This window comes from Cololabis saira, chromosome 3 (assembly GCF_033807715.1).
Source record: "Cololabis saira isolate AMF1-May2022 chromosome 3, fColSai1.1, whole genome shotgun sequence".
NCBI lineage: Eukaryota > Metazoa > Chordata > Actinopteri > Beloniformes > Belonidae > Cololabis > Cololabis saira.
The window spans coordinates 18,197,887-18,221,448 of NC_084589.1; the positions used below are offsets into that span (position 1 = coordinate 18,197,887).

The 23,562-nt window shown below is 40.4% G+C and overlaps 1 protein-coding gene across 3 annotated transcripts in view; it reads right to left on the bottom strand.

The window, feature by feature from the left end:
- triob (trio Rho guanine nucleotide exchange factor b) overlaps positions 1 to 23,562 on the bottom strand; it is a 105,933-nt gene that overhangs the window by 60,624 nt on the left and 21,747 nt on the right. For all 3 annotated transcript variants that reach the window (XM_061716415.1, XM_061716412.1, XM_061716413.1), the window contains exons 3-4: positions 2,462 to 2,539; positions 2,074 to 2,188 (exon numbers count right to left, since the gene is read on the bottom strand). In XM_061716415.1, coding sequence (XP_061572399.1) covers positions 2,074 to 2,188; positions 2,462 to 2,539 — 193 coding nt within the window. The remainder of the gene's footprint in view (positions 1 to 2,073; positions 2,189 to 2,461; positions 2,540 to 23,562) is intronic.

Here is a 23,562-nt window from a genome sequence, read left to right on the forward strand (position 1 = left end):
TTTATATTAATTTATATTATTTATTAAAATTTAATATTTATCTAACAGGAAAATAAGATCATTTATTAATATTTTAAAAATATTTTGTTTTTAAATACCTAAGACCAGCTTGAAAATAATTAATTGTGTGTGTTGTTACATTTGTTTGTGTATGTGCATGTTTTCGTGTTTCTATGTGTCTTTGATAAGTGAGTTTGAACTCATCACCTGAAAATGAGCGTCAACTTATCACAAACTGAGCAGTTTTATTTCCGCTGAGAGCCGTTTGTGTGTTCCACGTGTTGTCAGGAAGTGTTACCTAAATGTTTGTTAACACCAACTCACACCAGAACAGCTCTGAACAAGCCACGCTCAGTCTGGCCGGCTTGCTGAGGTTGTCATGGTGACCCGACATGACCAGCAGTTTGGCCCATAGAGGGTAGAGACGGGACAGATTGAAAAACTGCCTCTGTGCACCTCGCTAATCCTGGCTCCCCGGGACAAAACCGCAACGCCCCCAATCAACAAGGTTTTGCCCCTGTTAGAAAAGCAGCCAGAGCAGTTCTGTGCAGATTTTTGTTTTCCTGGACACAAAACCAAGTTTAAAAAAGTTATTCTTATCGATTTTGTCTCTGAGGACCTGATCTTAATTTTACTCTGTGGGATATTTAAGGGACATGTATATTTAACTTGTTTAAATGATTAAATTAATTAAAAGATAGTCTGTAAACTCTCAAACTTTCATACAAATAATACATTATTTTATGACTGAGCTGAATAACATCAAACTTTAATAATAGTTTTTATCAAATGGTAAAAGCAAAAATCTGACTAAAATGTGGTAGGTTCATCTTTTGTTGATGTTTTATAAAGTTTTTATTTTATTAAAGTCTTGTCTGACACATTGTAGGAAATATGTCAGTGATAGACATACAACTGGAAAACGTTTGAAGAGTTCTCCAACTGTCAGTTTATCAGTTGAATGATAAGAAAAAAAACTGAATACAGTTGAACATTAGTGTTGCTAGCTGAAAGTATGTGAAAGTAATAAAAAAAAGAAAACCTCCACATAATTTGCCTCCGACATCCCAGATCAACTGAAAACAGCAGTGAGCTTGGAGCCAGGTTTTTTCCGTCACTGATCTGGACCGCATCTCACCTCAAGACAAGTCTCTGAACTCTGCTATGAAAAAAGATTTACAAGCTCTGCACCTGCACAGCACAAGAAAGCACAGATGAAAAGCTGCAGAAAAAGAGGAGTGCAAGCCGCCCTCCAAGCTAATCACAAGCGACTCCGAACAGCAGCGCCTGAGGCTGCAACGTATTAAAGGTACTTTCAGTGCTACAAACAGCAGGGGGCCTTTACACAAAATTCAAACTAACACCAGCCCAGTTTTTTTGGAGCCTCAGGTGTTTTTTTAAATCCACGTAAGGTGGGAAAATTTGAAATACAGGAAGTAAGATTAGGGTAGAGTTAAAGCTAAGGTTGCATATCCCACCTTATCCAATATACAGTGAAGAATATAGTGGAGGAGGATAGTTCAGTATCTTTGAAGTGGAATTGTATTTCTTGGCCTTTGTGAGTATCTAACAAGACACAGATGGCAGTCTGAATGGCATCGGTTAGGAGAAGAGGACAGGAATATGGGCACAGAGGATAAACAAAAGCGCTCTGCATCAGTGAACCGATCACATTTCTCAAAATCCTTTAGACTTTTTATCCTTTTTGTCAGGTTTTCCTATTACATCCTGGTACATTTAAAGTCACACTGGGTTAGACCAGAAAAACGTGGAGTTGCTAGTTTACTAAAACACTGACTTTGTGTTTAGAAGGGTAAGTTTGGGTCTCAATTACCAATTTAAAAACACCATGTAATTAGCCACACAATTCAGTAAAAAAGACGTGGCCATGGAAGACCACACATAGGCCAATGTCATACAATATACATAACACAACCCACTTCGAACAAAAGTATCCGTTTAACCACGGCTGTGCATTCAAGGGCTTCACCATGCTTCACAGGATACAAGGAAATCTTCACTCTGCCAAAGTGAACCCATGTTTGTGTGCAAGTGCGTGCGTACCCTCCCTACCTTGGAATAGTAGCTAAGTATGCTATCAGCCTCCGCAGGTCCTCTGATCGTATTCTGTCATGGTTGCTCCGTGCTGGAAATGTGAGAACGGGACCTCCACGTCGGTCTCTGCCACCTATGGCCAGAAATTAGATTAAAAACAGCTCGGATGATGGGACCACTTTAACTTCTGAATCATCATGCAAATACTACAGCGTATCAACGACAGAACCTACTCCGATGGACACTATAAGAATACAGAAAAGTGTATACCGGGGCACAATTTTTAATCACTGGATGTGGGGAAGTTGGACTGTGACCTTTTTAAATGCTTCCTAACTGATGCTGAATATGATGATTAACAGAATAGAGCACAGTATCAACAACTTATCAAAGACATGTAACTGACCTGAGAGAAATGCCACTTTCTCCTTGAGGATGGGAAGCACATCGATAGCCTTCATATCCTCATTGTTGCGATGAAACCCTGAAACACAAGAAATATGAAGAAGTTGAGACTTGAGAAGTTTTTTCTTTTTATCATTTATCAATATATATCTATTTGATCATTTTTCAACTGCCGCTTTAGTGTGTAAGTGCTTAAAATATCTACTTTGCCAACAAAGACAATGGAGACATAAAATAGCTCATGAAAGCTAAGTAATTTTAGAGAGTGGCCATGCTCTGCCAACGCCAGCGATGTATTTTGCTGCGCTGACTGATCCACATCAAAATGTAATGAGGTCTTTCTTTCTGAAAATGCTGTAAGGATCATTTATCAGGACCAGAATCTCAGATGGCTGCATTACTTTTGAAGTAGAGCTTTGCTGTAGCAGTAAAGATTTTGCCTGAACTGGTGCATTTTGGACTTTCCAGCCTGTTCTTGCCTCGTCTGTTGAAGTATGTTGTTTAAATGTCAACCCCTGTGTCTCACCTCGTCAATAGATGGCTCACTAGTTAATACACACACACACACACACACACACACACACACACACACACACACACACACACACACACACACACACACACACACACACACACACACACACACACACACACACACACACACACACACACACACACACACACACACACACACACACACACACACACACACACACACTACTACTGGCTTATTTTTGGGTTGGATCAGAGAAACCAGTCTGGAAGCAACCATTTCAGATGTCACTCCGCTCATCAATGTCTGACACTATTTTATTATTTTCCATTCTCTTCAACAACTGGAAGACAAGACAATGCATCCTTGAGCGCTAGGGATGAAGCAAATTAATGCAAACCAATATCTATGAATCTATGAGTGCCTTAATCTTGCTTGTGTTAATTACTGTAACATGTTTTCCTCTGTAATTCTGTTATTACTTTCTCTTCTGTGTGCGTCTTCATCTACCTCAGAAACACAATAACTGCATGTGTGTGGTCACATGACTCCACCTCCTCCTCCATTATTCTCTACTCACCAACCTACATCCTTTTTCATAAGACGTTTTCACTTTCAAGCGATGTGTACTTTCATTTCACTTTTTCAAAATACTCAATGTGTGAATAAAAATAATTAATCTGTGTCAGTATCCCTTCATTTAATTTAAAATTACATAGATATGTACTCTTGCATTAGAATCATACCCCACATGTAATAACTGAGAATAGTCAGCGATTCATGAGGGAAATCATAAATCAAAACTAAAGCAATCACTCTAATTGTAATCAAGATGAAATGCACAATTAATCGTGATATTGATTTGAGGTCATATCACCCACTCCTGCTGAAAGATACGCTGGTATACAGTGCCGTATATCCCTTTTCTTGTAAAAAAACCCCCAACAAAATAAATGTATTCTATATGCAAACATGTATTTAACTGCTTTGCTTTGAAGCTCATAAATATTTTTGTGTATATTGAAATAAGATGCTTTAAAATGCATCCCATTTTGCATCAAAATAGGAACACACAAAAGGGATGTCTATTTTTGTAAGGCGCTATATAAAACTGTGAAAGTGTGTATGTGTGAGCGTGTGTTTGGGGGTGGGGGGTTAATGATGTAACCGGATCCGACCACACCACAAATAAAACGACCTGAGCCAGTCTTGAGCCAGCTCACACTTAAGTGGAGGCGCAGACTGACGTGCAAAGAAAGCCACTTCAAAATGACACATGGTAACACAATAAACCACAAGTTCTTTCAAAGCGCACAAGATAAGGGGCCAAAAAAAGGGAAGGAAATACTTTAGAGGTAACAGATAACTACAGAAGCACAGTGCAGCTTTAACGAATATAATATAAACATTGAAATCACACACACTCACTGATAAAGCTAAAGTAAGTGACCTCCAGTGAGGGTCAGCAGCAACACCCAGATGATCAAAGCTGAGTATTTGCTCTCAAAGTCTGAATATTTCATAGCCGGCGGCCTGATACGTGCACTGAGTGAGGATATTCGTCAGCGTGAACATCATCAAAACTGCAACTGCTTCTTCCAGGTTTTAAATGAGTTACATCCTGATGATATGAAGGGAAAAAAATAAGATGCATAAATGGATAAAAAGACAGATAAAAAATAAATGACAGTGAAGTGGAAAGGGAGGGACTGAAATGAAATGCAGACACACGGGCGGATGATGATACAAGCGAGAGAGCGTAGAGAAGAATGTGGGACAGGATGATCACCGTTATACAGTGAATGTGATAATGGCGACTGCATAAAAACAGCTGAATAACTCCCTCTTAATTGATTTGCGCCACCATCTGACGGCGTTAAAAGCAGCGAATCAGGCCTGAGCAGCAGCACAGCAGCTCACTGAAGGAAGAGCTGGACTGGTCCTAACTTGCATGAATAATATCACAGTCAGCTGGGGAAAGAGGGATGACGCAGCTATGATGGTTTCATCTTATCTCCACGTCAAACCCCCGAGGGGCTGAGTGTTTTTCTCCCAGCTTCTGTGTCTTTGCAACCTGCTGCACCTGTTTCTAATCCAATCTCCTCTCTTCATCTCCCATCTCACACAAGAAGTCACATGGTTGAGAAGACTGCAAAAAAAGCAGTTATAAAAGATGCGTGTGAGTGTAAGTGAGGGGAACATCAGAACCACAGGCCACAAGCAGACATAAGCAATCCTTGCGCTTTGTGTGTCGGCACATACATGTGTGTGTGTGTGTGTGTTTCCTGTGAAGTGTGCCCAGACACATTCCTCACGGTGGTGGTTTATGTAAGATACTGGCTCTGGCACATTGCCTGTACTGACCTCTGTTAAACCGCTGCTCTGCACCTTTCTGAACGCCACATCAGGCCGAGTCCGGCCCAAAGCTAGTTGTGCGTGCACCCCGGGTTTGTGCAAAGGAGAAACAGATGCGACTGCCGTACAAGTTCTGTATTTTAAGTCTGGAGAGCATATTTTGAAAATATGGCCGAAATATTCAATACAGGTGTAAGAAAATGGAAATCAAGAAAGTATAAATAGCAGCAGCTTAGAAGTATTCGTCTTGCAAAGTAAAGATGGCAGATTACTTTGATGTCACACTGATCAACCGACACAGGCGCCTGGAAAGCCACAAATCCTTCCCTGATTGTAGTTGGGTTTATATGCAGCAATGAAGAATACAAGATCCCGCAGAAACATAGTAATACTATGCACATGGCGCTTCATGAATGCCCACCATCTTCTCTCACACGCTTGTCCACAGACACACACAACATTCTCTTCTCTTCACGACACACATGCCTTCATTTACAAGTCTGTCGAGCATGAAATAAAGCTTTTCAATCACAGACTGCTTGTACATAACAGTCATAATAAGAGCAATCCATTTAACTGTCAGTGCTTACTCAGCCCTGTGTCAAATGAGGTAAAAAGCAGAATATTGATTCAAAAGGTTTTCTTAACATATTTCTGAAATTAACAGAAGGATACGAAGACAAAAGGCAGTGCCCAAAGCTGAAAAGGTACAAATTTCCCTTAAATCTAAATCTAAAATGACAAGATTATAACTGCACACAGCTGCACGTAAGCTGTACCAGGGAGATCATTTAGATTTAGGTATAAGACATACATGCCTGTTTTTCATTTATAATACACATGCATGCATGGGAGAGGTGCAAAAAAAATGACATTCACATGCACACTTCCTATTGCTGTTGGCGCATTTCATTAACAGATGCAGATATGAATCAAAACAGCATGATAACACAGCACCTTGGAAAGTATCCAGCTCATGTAAACACAGCAGTATTTGGCTTATGATATCTCCGGTTATCATTTAACCCCTTGACTTAGAAACAAAAAAAAATAGAGAAAAGACTTGCAAACTTATGAAAGTAGGATCTGTGTTCATGGCATGTTCAATCATAGGTTTGAGTGTCCTCAGTTTTACACAACTTAACTGTTCCTCCATCTGCGATGGCAACGGTTTCAAGTACCACAAAATATAGAATTGGTATTTATGGACACAAAATGACTTACTGTGTGCACTGAAGTGACCAGTTCCATGTTAGGTTTAATCTGTTATTATTTTTTTAAGCTCAATACTAAAGTCACTGTGAAAATCCCCCCCACCCCCCACCGTGCAGCTAGTTTAGTGTGTATATGATCTAAAATCACGCAGAGCCAAAGCAGCGCTACATGGCTGTGCCTTGAGCCGATCAAATCACATTATTGTGTAGCAGAGGCATGCCAGTCCAATTCCCTTTGCCCTCCTAGTTCCTGGCTTGAAGCGCTCACAGTCACTCATCTACACACGCTACTACAGAGCACAATGTCTTAAGTTTTAAAAAGTAATAATTCTTGACACCCTGATATGAATGACTTAGAATTAAGCATTTTTTTTAAATTTCAAGTTGTTGTCAGACTTGTTTCAAGATGAGTTTAAAAGTTTGCATAATGATAAGAACAATACATACTGTTTAGATATACTGTGTATTTGTATTGTTTGTCCACATGGTTTCAGTTCACAGGGCCAATCTGTTGGAGTCCAGTCCCTTACACCACAGGCTAGACTGTATATGGTGCATCTGTGCATCCTGGCAGGCCTCATGATGCCAGTCCTCTGGCTCATAACCTCCTAACCTCAAACTCAGACCAATTACAGGCTGGCTGTTGTGTAGTAGAACAGATCAGGCCCGCTGCATAATATTGCAGAATTACTGTAGTACAATTTCCCTGGCCGCTTCCCAGTCTGCCTCAGCCCAAACATGCAGCTTATAAAGGATAACTGTGGCGAGATGCAGAGATTCACAGCCTAAGTCCTCATGGAATGGATTTCATACTAATATTGAGCATGCAGCACTTGATCAGTCAACAATATTTATGCAGAAGTTTAAATGCAGCAAATGCACTCTTGTGATTTATGTGAAATCAGAGCTGCATGATTGTAAGACCTGAAGTTCAATGTTTTCTGGGCGAAGATTTTCAGTCTATTTGACTGTGATGGATTTCAGATGGTCCTTTCACACTTCACTCCTGCTCTCACCGTTGCTAACGTACTTAAGAGAAAGTGTGAAAGGGGAGAAGTGGGATACAGTTATCACATGTCTCAGCCTGGTTTGGCCTAGTTTGTCCTCACTTGGATGGTTTGACACTAAATTGACACAGAAAAACAGAGTAAATGCTGGGGCGGATAGATTCATAAAGGCTACACCCTCCATCAGGACTGCTTTGGAACCCCCTTCCCACCATCCTTTTTTGATCATTTGGTGACTGTTTCGTATTTAACAAGGCCCTTGCGTGATTTGTCGGGTTTAATACCCAACACTGACGTGTATACTTCTGTATTTCTACATTACTATGCCAGCATGGGTGTGTGTTCATGCATTAGTGTTCTGACCAGCTTTTCTCTGGGCAGCGGTGTCACTGGCATCCTTTGCAAGGCTCTCAGAATAGCACTCCCTCAGACAGACAGATGTGCCACTTCAGAGGGTTTGTGGTTTAAACTTAAGAGAAGCCAAGCATACAGCAAAGCACAGGCCACCGGAGATCCTTGAGGATATTCAGCTTGGAACAACACAAACTCAATATCTCTCTCTGAGAAAATAAAACACTGGTGTGTTCCGGTAATCCAGCTGTACATGTCTACCACCATGTTTTTGTAGGCAGTGAGCACTCTTTCCTTTTGAATACTTTAAAATGCAGTGCAGCATACACACTACGAGAATAGTGCATACTTTTTAATATGAGAATGTATTCTCAAATGAAATGGGGTGAATGGCACACTTACAGGAAATGATAGTCAGACCAACTGACTGACTACTTTGTGAACATTTGAAAATTCCCAAAGCTCTTATCAGAAATTCAATAGTAGTCGAAAAGGGTGTGACGAGGTCTCGTACCACAAATCTTGCAATATTAAAAAGAAACAATATCTTTTAGCCTGCCAGAAAATCACAAGAAAAAGGGCCGCCTAAAAAAACAACTGCCAACCAGTTTCCAACTTAGCAACTTTGCCGCTATATTTAGTGAGTTTTCAGACCCTGCAGCAACTTTTTTTTTTTCAAAAAGCGACTACCAAGAAATGTAGCAACTTTTTTCAGGTATTATTGAAGACTTTTTTAGACTCTAAAAAATAAGAACACACTGGTCTCTTCTCAGTGAGCAGCGGGTGCTGCCGAGGGCTGAACCAAAGCACTCACAGGCAGGCCAGTCCTCATGCAGCAGTCACTCCCTGCTTCAGCTTCACCACCGCTCCTCGTCCACACTGCAAATGAATCGCACATCTGCTAAGCCACGGCCGATTGATCCTGTACATAATAACGTATAAGTATAACTAATCTAATTATCAGAATAACATTTATGTGGGCTGCACATCTAGCCCTGTTGGAATTGTGACAAGAAGAAAAAAAAGAAAGAAAAGAAAGTTAATTTGTAGTTAAACATATTTAGGATGTGTTTCTCCCCCCGTTTTTATGTCACCCACGACATTCCTCGCATCTACAGCATCCATTAAAATTACATACAAATGCTAAATTGTGCATATTCTCCACTGACGTTAATTGACGACTTCAAGCGACTTGTAGGGCAGCCAATCGCTCTTTTCCTCACAGAGGGGTTGGCCGCACAGCAACCAACATGACCTTGAAGTCTGACATTCGGTATTATCAGAGTTATGATTCCTTTGTATTTTATACAAGAGAAGAATTTTTTAACAATTTTTTTTCATGTTTTGGAAAAGAGGTACATTCTCTAAAGCCCAATGCTGGTTCATGCATAGTTCTTTCATAGATCTTTGCAGCTAAAAAACATTTCTTATTCAACTGGCATTGTTTTGAAAGTCTTGCAGATAAAATGCTTTTTTTTGTCACACATTTCTTTCAACTCTGAAGTTTTCTCCAAAATAATGAAAAAATATTGTCACCCCGCTAGTCGTCAAATAAAAACCTACATCCATTCTACTGCACATGAACTCATGAACTCAGATTTAACAAGCTTAGACGACTACAGAAATCATAGGAAAGTAGTTGTCAAGATTTGTTAGTGGGTATCAGATGTAGGATTTCTCAACACTGATTTCTACATTTTGTTGTAATTCCCACAAAAGACAGCTTATATAATGTTGACTTTCTCCATTTATTCAATGAGGAAAATTGCAACCAGGCAACATGCACTGTCACTTCAGTGTTCCGGCCTTCCTTTTTATACCATTTCACGAGGTCATGAACTCGCACCAACAAGAACTACACTTGGGACATGAGTTAAAGCTGTGAGGGAGACTGGGATTCGGCCATGGTACATTGCACTTAACTATACCTGTCAATGTGAACAAACTGACACCCTCAGAACAGAAAACGTATGACTGATATAATGAGCGTCCACAGCCATCTGTACTTCAGAGCCAACTTGTGCAACAGAAGTGAAAAGTCACAGTAGGTCATTTTTTAGAGGTAAAGAAACTGTTAACTTCCCAGCTCATTACTGGCCTTTAACTGTGAGTCTTTCACCGCTTTTACCCAGGAGGCGTTCAAAAATGTTACTTTACTCCCGTTACTCACATCTATAAACAGGCGGTCCTTATTCCTGATTTTTCTGCCGTGAGAGGACGCAGTGTTGTGCTCTATTTTTGGTCACCGTCCCGAGTGTGTAGGGATATCAAGCTGCCAATCACCTACATGTTGCAGACAGTATGACTGTTAAGCCGAGTCTCTATGAAACGCTGTTACAAGCAGAACACAGCATTACAGAGACTACACGATCAGTGCAACAAGATGTTAAGAAAACTCAAATTTCTCGTTTTTCCCTCTATCTGTGTTTTATGTCCTAATATAGCTTGGTTCCTTTCATCTATGGACTTTCCTGTCTTGAAACACAGAAGTCTGGCTTTCTCAGACACAAAGCCACTCCCAGCTGCTCCACTCTTCTCCACTTCTGTGACCTTCATCCAGGGCTGGCAGGGGGCCTGGCGACTGTGGTGAGTTCAACTTTCATCACGTTTCTCATATTGTTGTTGTTACAGTGTGGCTTACAGCAAAAATAACACTTTGCTCCCACCACAACCCCTCGACCTGAACTTAACCCCTTAGTATAGAAAAAAAAGAGGCCATGATGAATGAGTCATAACAAATGAGAAGGATGGAAACAAAAACCAATGTCTTTTGTGCAGCCGCCACACTGCTCTTTAAAGTATTCTGGAGCCTTGAATAACAATAATGCCCTCGATTTGTCATTTTTAACAAACAAGGTGTAGCGCAAGACAGGAAACCAGGAACATCTTGGCTTACTTAAAGTTGTTTGATGATTAATTTCAAGTAATTTCAAGTAATCATCTCATCGGCTTGTCATTTAAACACCAACCATGATCACTGCACAAACTAAAGTGATCTTTCAGCACATTGTTCCAAACAGTGCAGCAGTCAAGACAAATGAGCTGAAAGAAACCCCTGACCACATTGTGACATGTATTAATAATTCATAATGGGAGTATAACACAACAAAAGCTTGGCAATGACAGAATAAAATAATCATGTCCCCTTCTGAACATATCCTGCAGATTAACAGCTCAATGAAAGAGCAACACATCACCCTGATGAGAGCGGACCATCTCTGTATCTCATATCCAAACTACACGCCATGCCGGAGTGCATAAGCCGTGCAGCTAAAGGCCAACCCAAGCTTTTAAGGTTAAACAATAGTCAGAAGCCTTTTGCAAACCAGTGAATTTACATGTGAAGAGTGTATGTTAGATCAGAAAAGAGATCTGTCAACATTTCAGTGCTGTACAACAAACTACTGTGCTCACATCTATGCTGGGGCAAAAACGCAACGCTACAGATTAGCCTCGGGATGAATGTGAAATGTGCAAAGAAGTGAGGACTGTGTGTGTGTGTGTGTGTGTGTGTGTGTGTGTGTGTGTGTGTGTAGTTGTCTGATTTCTAACCAGGTTAAACTTGGAAGGCACCCAGAGATATTACAAGCACTTCATGTGCTTTCATTATGCTGTTACATATGTTCCTGTATTCCTTTCACACCTCATTCAGTCTCAATAACAACCTCACCTCTCTGTGCACAACTTGCAAATCTCTTCTCTTCCTCCCTTTTCTTTTATTTGTTTCTCGTCTCATCTTCATTCTGCTCTCTCTCTGTAGACTCTATTCGCTGCTAACATTCTCAAAGTTTCTCCAGGGCTCACTGGTGGCAACCTGCTGCATCATCTGCCAGCACTTCTTTTGTCCTCGAAAAAAAAAAAAAAAAAGTTCTGGCAAATCTTGAACTTGTTGTGTAAATTGTCCTGTTTTACGTAAAAGCTAAACGTCAGTGCTCCCAAAATGTGTTAAACTGAACTATATGTACCACAGAAAATTGAAAAAAAATAGGCATCAATAGACAAACAATGCCCTTTTATGCCTTTTGAGTTCAGATACAGTACTTGTCTTGTCATCATGAACGTGCCATCCGTATTAAAGCTCAACAACAGGAAAAATCTATCTGGAAATCAATCTGCATCGACTGCATTGATACAAAGGTACAATCAAAAAGTTACAATATCAGGTTCACCAAACCCAGTTAAACAAACCCTGCTGAAAACTCCAGATTGATCAAGTCAGCAACAGAAATGATGAATTTGGACCCATGACTTCGAGTTTTGTCTACGGGCTTAGCATGAATTGTTAAACAATAAATCCCAGCGGTCTCATAAATTCACTTTCCGCTGGCTGAGTTGTGATTTTATTCTGCAATGCTCTCCCCATGACAAATAGCACCATTTCCTCTAATCGCCTCAGAGCAGAACATCTCCTCAGACGCCTGCATTCATTACTGCCGCAGAGACCAATTTTTGAGATTGAGCAAGAAGGGGACATAAAAGAAGACTTAGGGTTTTACAAAAATTCCACCCCCCTTTCGCTACCTTATCCGGGGAATAAACCCAGCTTGACGTTACAGACAGTACTTGGCTTCTACGTTACCTTTCCTAACAGGCACTTCCAGCTCCCTATAGCGCTTAAGTCCCAGGCCAGCTGTCCTGGTCACTGTCTCTGCAGCACCTGGCACTGATCTACCGGCTAGCAGGCTGGAGCTGCAGGCTTCAAAACTGTTCAAGCATGATCAAGCATGATACTGCTTTTCATAGTGCGCCCTTTAACATGCAGTAACCGGATACTTTACAGTAGTCCGTGACTAAGTCTTTAAATATATTTATAGGCTAATGTAGTTCAAACAGGGTTGTGTCAAAGTTGTGCAACCTCAGTTTGAGAGGATGACCCATATGCTGTACAAAATTGAACAGGGGCTGCATTAAGGAGACCAATATTTTTTTTTTCCACACAGGCAGAAGAATTATAACAATACTGTACAGTATTGTAAACACAAAAAATTGTCTCCCACAGAGACCTTAATATTCAATTTACTATTTATCACAGAGCAGGATATCTTAGTACAGTGAGGAGGCGTAAATGAGTCCCAATCAAATCTGCTGGGGACACATAAAATGCACACATAAAATGATAAGCCCGACTTGTTTAGCCAGACTGCACTGGTACAGAAGAGCAGAGGTCTCAGGACCACTGCCTAATAGAAAATCATCACAATTCTGAATAACAGTGTCAAAAATTACACAAAGGGGGGCAAAAAACAAACAAAACCACTACTACACCAAGAAAGCCTCTTCAAAACATCAAAGAGTTGAAAAGAAGAAATGATTGGTTTTCTTTCAGTGTACAAAGGCATCCTCTTTGGATTTTATTAGTCGAATTGAACATGTTATAGTTTATTTAGTCTAGGAAATAATTTGAGGTGAATATAAGATGATAGATGATGAATATAAGAGTCTGAATAACCGAATTTGTGATTCAATTTCCGGAAGTTTGAGTGCAGTTAATTGTTAATTAAGCCGTGATTCACTTGCACATTTCTTCTTAGAGTGAGGCTATTTCTACAGCTGTTAACTGCAGGTCAGGTTTGCTTGCACAACATAGACTATTAATAACCCGCTAAAGAGCTCCTAAGTGAAAACTGTGAAAGTTTCATTATCCACATTTACACAAGCAAGAATTCACTGGCATTTTGTATATGGCTCTCTTGACTACAATTATGTAATAAAATATAACTTCCTCTCACAAAAAACTGAGGATGCAATAACAACTTTAATCTAAACTATACAAAAGATGCAATATGAGCAAATAACAATTTAGGAAATTAAACTAAACACAAAACCCCCAACCAACAAAACATGATACAAATCAAAATCAAAATACAATAAAACAAAAGTTTCTAGAGTCTTGATCTTTGTGATAACGTGGACCTACCCGACAGTCTGATTAGGGTTTTCCCAGCCTGAGCGTACTGCCAGCTGTGGTTATCCAGCACTGCCATCTTAAACCAAAATCCATAAGCCAGGGCCCAGGCTACATCCTCCACAGGTTTACAGCGGCTTTTGCTCAAGCAGCTCTAGCTTTCTCACCGTACCATTGTTGTGTGCCAGTAAGGCAATCGGACAAACAACTGTGCCATATATTGGTGTACGCCCCACCACCCGCTGAGCTACAGAAGGCCAGAAACGCTGCCAGCTCCTTTTTTGCCTTCACCAACCGGCTTTTCTTTGGCCCTGCATGTCAACTAACCCCTCCCCAAAACAAGATTCAGAAACAAACGCTGCCGTACATTCATCAGTTTCTCCCCTCCCAGTTACTTGGCCATCTACTCACAGGGAGAAAAAAAAAAGTTAAGCCTTCCAAACATGTGTCGTTGGTGGATTTGCAGTTGAAATAGGCTTTAATAATGATTGGTTGTAATCTCCTCTCTGACTAATTCTTAGACTCTGTTGGTCACTGTGAGCTTCTGCACTGAGCCATCTAAAGGCTCTCAATGTAAATAATGCACTTTCTCACTTTTCAAGTGTATATACTCACACTTTGAAGCACTGAATGTGTGAAAATCCTGACTTTTCCTCAACTGAAAAAGCATTTTTAGAACTCTAAAAAAAGACAGCTTTGACGCAAACCTACCATGAAACAATACATTTATTGTAGCAGTCATACACTAACAATGAGTTCATTCATTTAAAAGCATGTGAAAGTTTTTTATATTTGACCCTATGCATCATACTGATGGCAATAAACCTTAAAAAGCACCAAAACAACATATTAATCTGTGTAAAAATAAACTGAGAGCAAATTATTTCCTGTATGTGTATAAATTGGAGACAAATACTCAAATATAATGCATTTCCATCCAAACAGTAGCTCAATTGGGAGCTGGCGGCATTCAGCCGATGAATAAAATAAAGAGCTCATTCACTGTTTGCACAAAGGATGAATTTAAGCTTATTTATTCACTCAAAAAGGAAGCATTTAACGAGGGATTACCATGATCTCTTACAAATTCTGAAAATAAGCTCTAAAATAAGTTTGTGGGACAAAGAGCCCAAAATGAAGGTCAATGAGAGTCAGGGTCAGGCGCTACTAACATGCAACATGCAGCCAAGATGGATTATGGAGAAAACATTAACATGTAAAGTTTAAAGGACACAAGTGTTCACATTTTCCACCGCACCACCTACCAGTTTTGTTAGCTGGTTCTGCTGTCAGCTGACCTTTCCTGTTCCTGAGAAACCCCAAGTAATGAAACAACAGGGTCAGACCGGCCATGGTCACAGCAGCCGACCGCTACCTTTCAGAAGTTATCCTGATGATTGCATACAAGAAAAATGTTTCACACGTCCAGGAGTCTTAACTACTTTCTGAGCTGCGCAAAGTGCATTTCGATAATGTTCTGAGGTATCATATCAGTCCAGATAAACTGACAGGCTCTTGACTGTGTGGGCTGAAAGTGCTATATGTGTATACGAGCGACCCAGGCCATGAATATCTGATCCTGTTGGAATAAATAACTTAGAGGGATTGTCACCTCTCAGAAAGTGAGACGGGGGCGGTGACCGAGTCAGCTGTGACAAGCATACACTAACAAATACAATAGTGTGTAATAGGTCAGGTCTTTGGAGCCAGACAAGCATAACAGCGTGACCATTATGACCTCTGGACATGGTTGGCCACGCTATATTAGAGATTGATTACAAATCCAAACTCTGAGAGGAAATTTTATACCCTAGACCTCATATATGACTTCAAGATTAATCAAATTATATTCAGCAAGATGACTGTGCTCTTCTTGTTTGCTAAATCTCTGGGGTTTACTGTGATGAAAAAACAATGTCTCCATGTTATATGGACTGTTTCAGTAGCAGCTAGACTGTGAATGTGACAAAGACTTTGGCCATTAAGAGGAATAAAAGTTCTGTTGAGAAGAGAGCATCCATGGGCATCTGTCTACTCACAACAGCACACAGTTCAAACTCACTGGGCAGCCAGCTGAGCTGCAGCAACACATCAATGAAGCAGAGAGGAGGACGCTTTGTACGGCTCCAGGAAAACTATTCATCAGTTCACTTTGACCAAACTGCCCGATTGTCCTGCCGAACAACAAAACCGAGCCAATAAACCACTGCACCGAATAACACTTGACAGGCAGGGAGAAGAAAGAAGAGGGTGCATGCTTCTGCACCCCAATGTGTTACCAACAGCCCCAGGAGAAAAGGAGACAGAAGAAAGAAAGGTGAAGGGGAGACAGGAAACATGCTCGAGAAGGCAAAGAGCCGGCTGTCTTTCAATTTAATAGACAGTGGTAGCAAAAACAAGATGAAACTTCAACAAATGATGGTAGACAGCGTGAGAGGAGGGCCAATGGGACAAGCTTGTTTCCTTCCACTTGTTTTATAAGCACTTTTTAAAGAGGCTAAAAAAACACACACAAAACAAAATTTCAGAAAGAAAAAGTTGAGTGCACAATGAGAAATCCTCACAAGTTTTTTCCTCACGGACAAGTTCATCACTTACAGTTGCAGAGCCAAAGTGACCAAAGAACAGACTGCGATGCACCCGAGAGCACCACACCAATTATTACACCACTCTGGTGGAGACCTCAGCAGCAGCTGTGATATATAATATGTTATATATAATATATAATATATAAGGTAAAATATATAACAAATTACTTGTATTGCCATCCTTTGCACTCACTGTTTTTTTGCAGACTCTGCATATAATAGATGATGTTTGCTCCTCGTCACTCTTTAAATCCAAAACAGTTCCAGATAATGGAGCTGGAGCCTTGTTTAACAACGAGCTCCTCGCTCTCAGATCCGCCTTCCGCCATGTTTGTTAAGGCTGATTTATGGTTCTGCGTTAAATCGACGCAGAGCCTACGGCAAAGGGTACGCTGCAACACACACCGTACGTTGCGCGTCGCCGCGTACCCTACGCCGTAGGCTCTGTGTCGATTTATCGCAGAACCGTAAATCAGGCTTTACACAAAAACACATCAACGAGAATGTATCATTTTTACCGCGAGATGACAAATTCTTACTGTGGAGAATTTTTTTGACGGTATATCATGAACGGTAAAATATCGCCCACTCCTACTGGTCTCCACTGCCAAACTGTTAAAGGTTAGATGCAAGCAAGACTGCTTCCACCGAGCAGAATTCAACTTCAGGAGCAAGGATCACACAGCGATGACCAGCTGGGATCTCTCGTAGAAATTTGGCACTAGTTATGCACATGTGTGGCTGTTTTTTGTTCTTTTTTTAAACTAACTTTTATCTAACCAAATAAATAAATTTGTCTGTGAGAATATTACAATTTGCTTGTGAGCATAAGTGTGATTGTATAGAAAAGGGGTTCTTTCCATACCTCAACAAAACTATATGACACGTCCTGTTCAATATGGAAACAAGGAATACAAAGTCAAGTCATTATGTTTTCAGTGTTACTGGCATGCCTTTTCCCATTTAGCATGCCAATTATTATTGATTATTTAGGTCATTCAGTTAGCCACAACATTAAAATGACAGTTAAAGTGTGTAAAACTCATCTTGTGGCAGTGCAATGTATTGTTCAGAAAACAAGCTTCCTCAAATTTGCAGAGATGTTACTTTGACACATGCCAGCAATAATCCTGGATAGCAGCAGCCTTCCTCAACCGTACAGCGGTGAGTTCTACACATCTGCTTACGAAGTGATATAACATTCTTGCAGCAAAAAAAACACCTGATGTTTCAGAGTTAAATTGGTCTGAGCAGAAACTGTAACATGGCCTCCTTTTGAATCAGTCTCACCTTCGACAGTTTGAGGGTGGAAACCGATAGGTGCAGTGATCAGCTCATGATTTGTTGCTTGATGCCAATTTCCTTCAAAAGGTGATGCAATTTTGCAATTCCTGCGATGTTATCTGCCAATAAAAGTTAACATGGACGTTTGACTGCACTTAAAATGACCTATTGTGAGCAGGGCTGTCATTGCTCTCTGTCCTCAAACTGTCACAAGTCACGTTGTTATAAGCAGGCAGACGTCCACTTCAAGAGTGAAACTACCTGAGAAGGTACAAATATCCTCCAGCAGTAGACGGGCAGAAGGTCTTGTGTAGAAAAGGTCCAGATTATGTGAAACAGGATCTCTTTTTTGCGTGTGTCTGTGATTTTCTGCAACAACAAACGAATACTCCGTTGGTGAGAATGACTTGCTTGTGGGCTTTTTTTTTTTGTACTCTTGACATTTGAGATAAATGTGACAATACCTCACAATTCACAAGGATCTCGTGCTACTGCCCTGCTACTAGATACTCTCCGTACGTTGAATAAGGAGAATCTATTCTTTATTAGTCAGGTGGTCATTGACTGGTTAACAACTAAGTCTTGGAAACATTAAATGTCCCGTATGTAGCAACATTTTGGAGGCAGTGGAGGGATACAGGCAAAGGGAAAAAAGAAAACAAATGACTGGTAAACAAATGAAAATGCACATTATGCTATGAGTGCATTCTTGAGCCAGACAAAAAACGCAAGTACAACATCCACATGTCATCAATTTGGGCTGAAAAATCTTGAAACAAGGCAATGACCCTATCCATGTTCAAAAGTCGCTCAAGAGAGCATTTAATTCAAAAATGTAGTCAAGAAAGCTCTTAATGTTCTTTTGCACTTCATATTCTGTGTTGCCATTTGTTCAGCTTAATACTCATATTTTCATGATCATGTGTACAGTAATTTTTTTTTATCTTTTTTTTTTCATTATTTTTTTTTTTTTTATTATTTTATTTTCATTCATGTTCTACATGCAATTTTTATGATTTTATATCCTCATAAGGATTTTGTTAAATGTTATTAGGTGGGGGCTCCTCATAAGCCTACTGGCTTGCTCGCTCCTCCCTGCACAGTTTCTTTTAACTGAACTTACTTGTGTAATGTTCTTTTTTTTATGTTATGTGCTAAATAAATAAACTAAACTAATGACTTTGAAAGAGAAATAGTGTTTTTAATGTGTGCAGTAAGCAGAATGTCTTGTAAGTAAAACATTACATTAATTTATCTACATGTTATTATGAGCATTTGTTACCATAAACCAACGTAAGAAAATCTAAAGGGCCATCAGCCCATTTCGCAGGAGAGCTATCAGATCAGCTGACAGCAGCTGACAGAGCAACCGCTGAGCTCTGACAAAAGGATTCATTTCTCCAACAACCTCAGGGGCAAAACTAACAAAATGCGAGCAGTCAGTAACACAAACATTGTGATGAAGTTGGAATTTGCACTTTAATTGTTTGCTTTTTTTATCTCAATGTCATAAGAAGCTGGAATCTTTGTGAAACTTTTTCTTTTTATTTCAAAAAAGTGAATCTGTAATGGACACCTCAATGTCAATATTGAGTGATACATGCAGAATCAACACCTGTGGCTCCTGATGCAGTAAATCCACTAAAGCAGGCCGAGACTATCATGTGAGGATCTGGCTCGTTTGGTGTGACAGTGTGTGTGCATTTGTGTGCACCTGCAGGGCTGCCAACCTGATAAAGGTAGAAAAGTTCTTGTTTACAGCTCGGCAGCCAGAGCCAGGTCCCACAAGGAGACGCAAGGAGCGGAGATCTTCCCTTAACGCATGTCTATGTATGTGTGACATATGCATCAGGCTTTCCTCTTCTGCAATCCTCTGTCTCAGTCCTTTCCATCACATCGTCCTCATCCATACCTTCCTCTCGTTGGCTCTGTTTTTGTTTCTCGTCTCTCTCTCTCTCCCTTTTCCCGCTCCCAAGCACTCTTTGGTCATTTCCAATCCTGGCCTGCCCCTCACCGTGTCTGCTCTCAGCTTGCTGTCCTTCCTGTCACTCCATTCCTCTGTGAATAGATTTTCACTAGACTTGTTCTCAACAAAGACCGATGTCCTGTTGAGTACGTACACAGACAGGGAACTACAGGCTTAGGAACCGCAGCCTATCTCCACACCAGGAGTCAGCTACTAGATCCCATGGCTGTCCACTGTTATTACAGGCCTCAAAACAACTGCGTTATAAAAACAAGGGGCCAGAAGACTATCTCATGGAATATCTGACTTATATGCGTGAATAACCACATGCATATGTGCACTAATCCTCTCAAGAGAGTGGCCAGTGGTCACTAAGAGAAGCAGGGAGCATAGGAATGATGTGCATGGGCTCAAAAATTATAATTTACAGTGCCAACATAGCAAAATGAAAAATAAAATAAAAACATGCATAAGCTGGGCCGGTGGAAGCATTTTTACAACTTGCCAGGTGATTTACAGCAGCTTTTCTAAAAACGAAAATATTTCCCACCAATTTCCAAATGTAGCACTCCCTAATCTAATCTTATCTGGTAAATTTCATATTTTTTCGGGCTCCTGTTCGTCTCAAGTTTCAGAAAAAGAAAGGCTGAGGGACAAGGGGAAAAGAAAAGCGGAGGCAAATGAAAAAGAGCGTAAAACAGAGAAACAACCATTACTTCTCAGATTTCTCTTCATAACATTTAATTGTGGGTCTTTTATGACTTTGGGGTCTTAACTCTATCCAAACAAGACAGGGTTCTGTCTGTATTTAGACTCCACCCTGACTGCATATAGATGGCAAAGCAAACACATTCATGTTGTACTTTCCGTTTTCATTCTCAAGGCTCCGATTTCATTTGCAGAGACTAGTAAAATTGTCTGATAGATTAGACCCACATCCAGAAAGATGTGTGGTACCTGAAAAGAACATTTAAATTTGCGATTAGATTTCTAGGATACAAGAAACTACCAAAACACTTTAAATTAAAAACAGTTACTTGCAAATAACAAAAAGACAGCATTATTCTGACAGAAAGATAAAGGTGTAGAGCATGTAAAGCACATGCAAAGGCTTCTCTCTGCACACCAGTATAACACCTGAATCAAATGTTCTTTTATTTGCAGTATATATAGAATTTGATTAAGTGTCTTTCTGCCATGACTAGCAGGCTTTTTAAAGCACAGTTCCCACAGCATGATGCTTAACATCTTCATTAAAAAGTAATGGACGTAAGGCGAATTCATAAGAGGAAACATTCCCAACATTCCTGGCACTCATGTTCCTATAATCCAGCTGCAGTGAAGTCCATATTGACGAGCTGCTTAAATATTAAATGCTTTCAGGTCACTAGACTTTCCTTCACGGTCAACAGGCTTCTTGCTTTCCATGCAGGGTCATGGGATGTCACTGGAAAAGGGGGAGTGCAATTCTCTCATTTATCGAGCATGTTCAACTTGACTAGTTCAAGGATGAGCAATGATTAAGGTATGAAAACATTAGAGGGATATTTAACTAACTTGACTCCTGACTTGACGCCACAATAGTTATGATCAAGTTACTCAAAAAAACAATCTCAACTGAATTCTGTGAAATACGTCTCCAGACTTCTGCGACTTTTATGAAGAGTCAGCTCTTTGAAGTGAGGATCTGTGGCTCTGGATGGGGTTTCAGCTCAGGGATACAAGACATAATATGTCAGTTATTGGTCTTTTATTTTTGACAACAGCTGGAATAATTATGGTAAGCCAACCACTTGAATGGCAGCCTCTCAAGTGGTTGCACCCACTTCTATGTAAATACAAACCTATGCAGGAGGAGAGGTGAGACCACATGAGTCACACGCATTTATCAGTTAGACTGCAGAGCAAAAATAGTTTCCTTGTGACTGCTGTTGAGAAGTAGCTTTAAGTATAGAGCAGAGTTTAAAAGAAACCAGATGCCGTATTTCAGATTAACGCATCTCTGAATGGGCAGAGTGCTTTGCATCCAAACACACCATTATGAAGAGAAAGCAGCACAATTCTCTGTTTTTGTTTACTGTGGCACTTTGCTCTCCAACTACTTGTAAATAATTCAGAGCAGCCTTGCAGAATCATGTCATACTTACAAGAGGATGCAGACAAGATCTGGATGGACATGACTTCAGCTTGTCTGTCCTCCCTCCGTCCTCAAACTAGGGAAATCATCAACGAAGCAAGCAGCATGACTGCACAGGAGGGATGTCATCCAAAAGCAATCTTCCACAGGATGAGAGACGTATAATCTCGCTTTTGAAGAAAAAGATTCTAGACTGTTTCAAGAATTGTAGCCTATCACCGCTCACATTTCTCTCCTATCAACTCTGCCACAAATAAACACCTTCGTTCATTGTCACCTTTTGACAATCACTGTGCTATTTTCAGCACAATGAAAACCACAAGAGTTTAAGTCAATCAAAATTTGAAGAGCCAAAGCAAAAGCTGTCAATATAATTTCCACTCAATGCAGATGCATTTTCTAAACTGAATTTTGCAATCTCTACAGGAATCAAACAACCACATTGCAGTTATGGATCAAACCTATATCCACAACACTCTGCATGCAAATGGTCTGAATCATAACTGTGATATAATCACAATGATTCTATCAAAACAATCCAACATAGTGCCCTGTTGCTCACATGAATGAATGAATAAAAGGCATCCTGATTCATCTGGCACATATTATCACTTCATCTTGCAGCGACACAACCATCAAAACCTGCAAATGCATCCGTGGACGAGGCTGGAGCTGGCATTACAGTGATATTCCCCTGTTCCCGGAGCAGCCAAGCATCCTTTATATTCCCCGAGCCGAGGAGTGAACAGCGGGCACACGTACACACCACATCTCCTGCCTCACCCATGATATTCAGCCCCTCCTTCATAAGCCATCTACATAGAGCGATTGGCTGATGCTCGTGGGAGAGGTTGATGGTGATTGGATGGGCGATAGAGCGTAACCTTGCTTCTTTATGCATCGGCGTTCTGAAGGAAAGGACCAGGGTCTGAGAGGCAGAGGACAAAGATAATGATGTGGGAAAGAGGAGTAATACAAGGGTTTGAGGGGGGTGGGGCAGTTGTTGTCCATACAACATCCGTAAGAGATAATTAGTCTTATTGACATTAAATCCAGCAGAGAGAACAGAGACTGGTACGGAGGGGGGATCTGATGCTGGTAATGCAGGGGAGATCTTTGCTTTGACTTCAGGGGGGACAGCAGTTTCCGACAGATGGAGCATATTAGCAGATGGTGGTGTATTTACATGTCATGTGTTGTGTGTTTGATATAGATTGTGCAGGGAATAGCTATGAAAGGCAACAAGTGGAAATATTTACTGGTTAACGGATCAATGACTTGCTGCTGGTGCAGATTTGTGATTATATGCTGTAAATAAGGTTTAATTTTAAATCATGTGTCATAGGTTTCCATCACATCCTCTTTCTGCATCACATACTGCATAAGAGTTTGGCTAAGCTACATAATATGACATGAAATAGTAAAAAAAAAAGAGTATGTGATAGCTTATCAGTTACAGCTTTTGATCCAGTAAGACGAACACAATATGCCAAAACAACCCATTCAAAGTGCGTACAATCCTGAATAAGATATGATTACATCAGCACCTGCAGGGTTTGAGGAGCTGCAAACAGATAGTGTTGATATCCTGTGACAAGAGGGTGCAAGCTGCGCTCTTTTTAAAACAAACACAACCAGTGTACAGCCAGTATGATCCAATTAAGAGTCAATCACACTGCCATGACACTGCACAAACACAACAAGCAGCCAAGAAAAGTTAGGATGCAGGGGTCCATGCACAATCTAGAAACCAAATGCCTTCAGAAAGCACACAAAGCAACACAAAAAGCATGACACTGCAG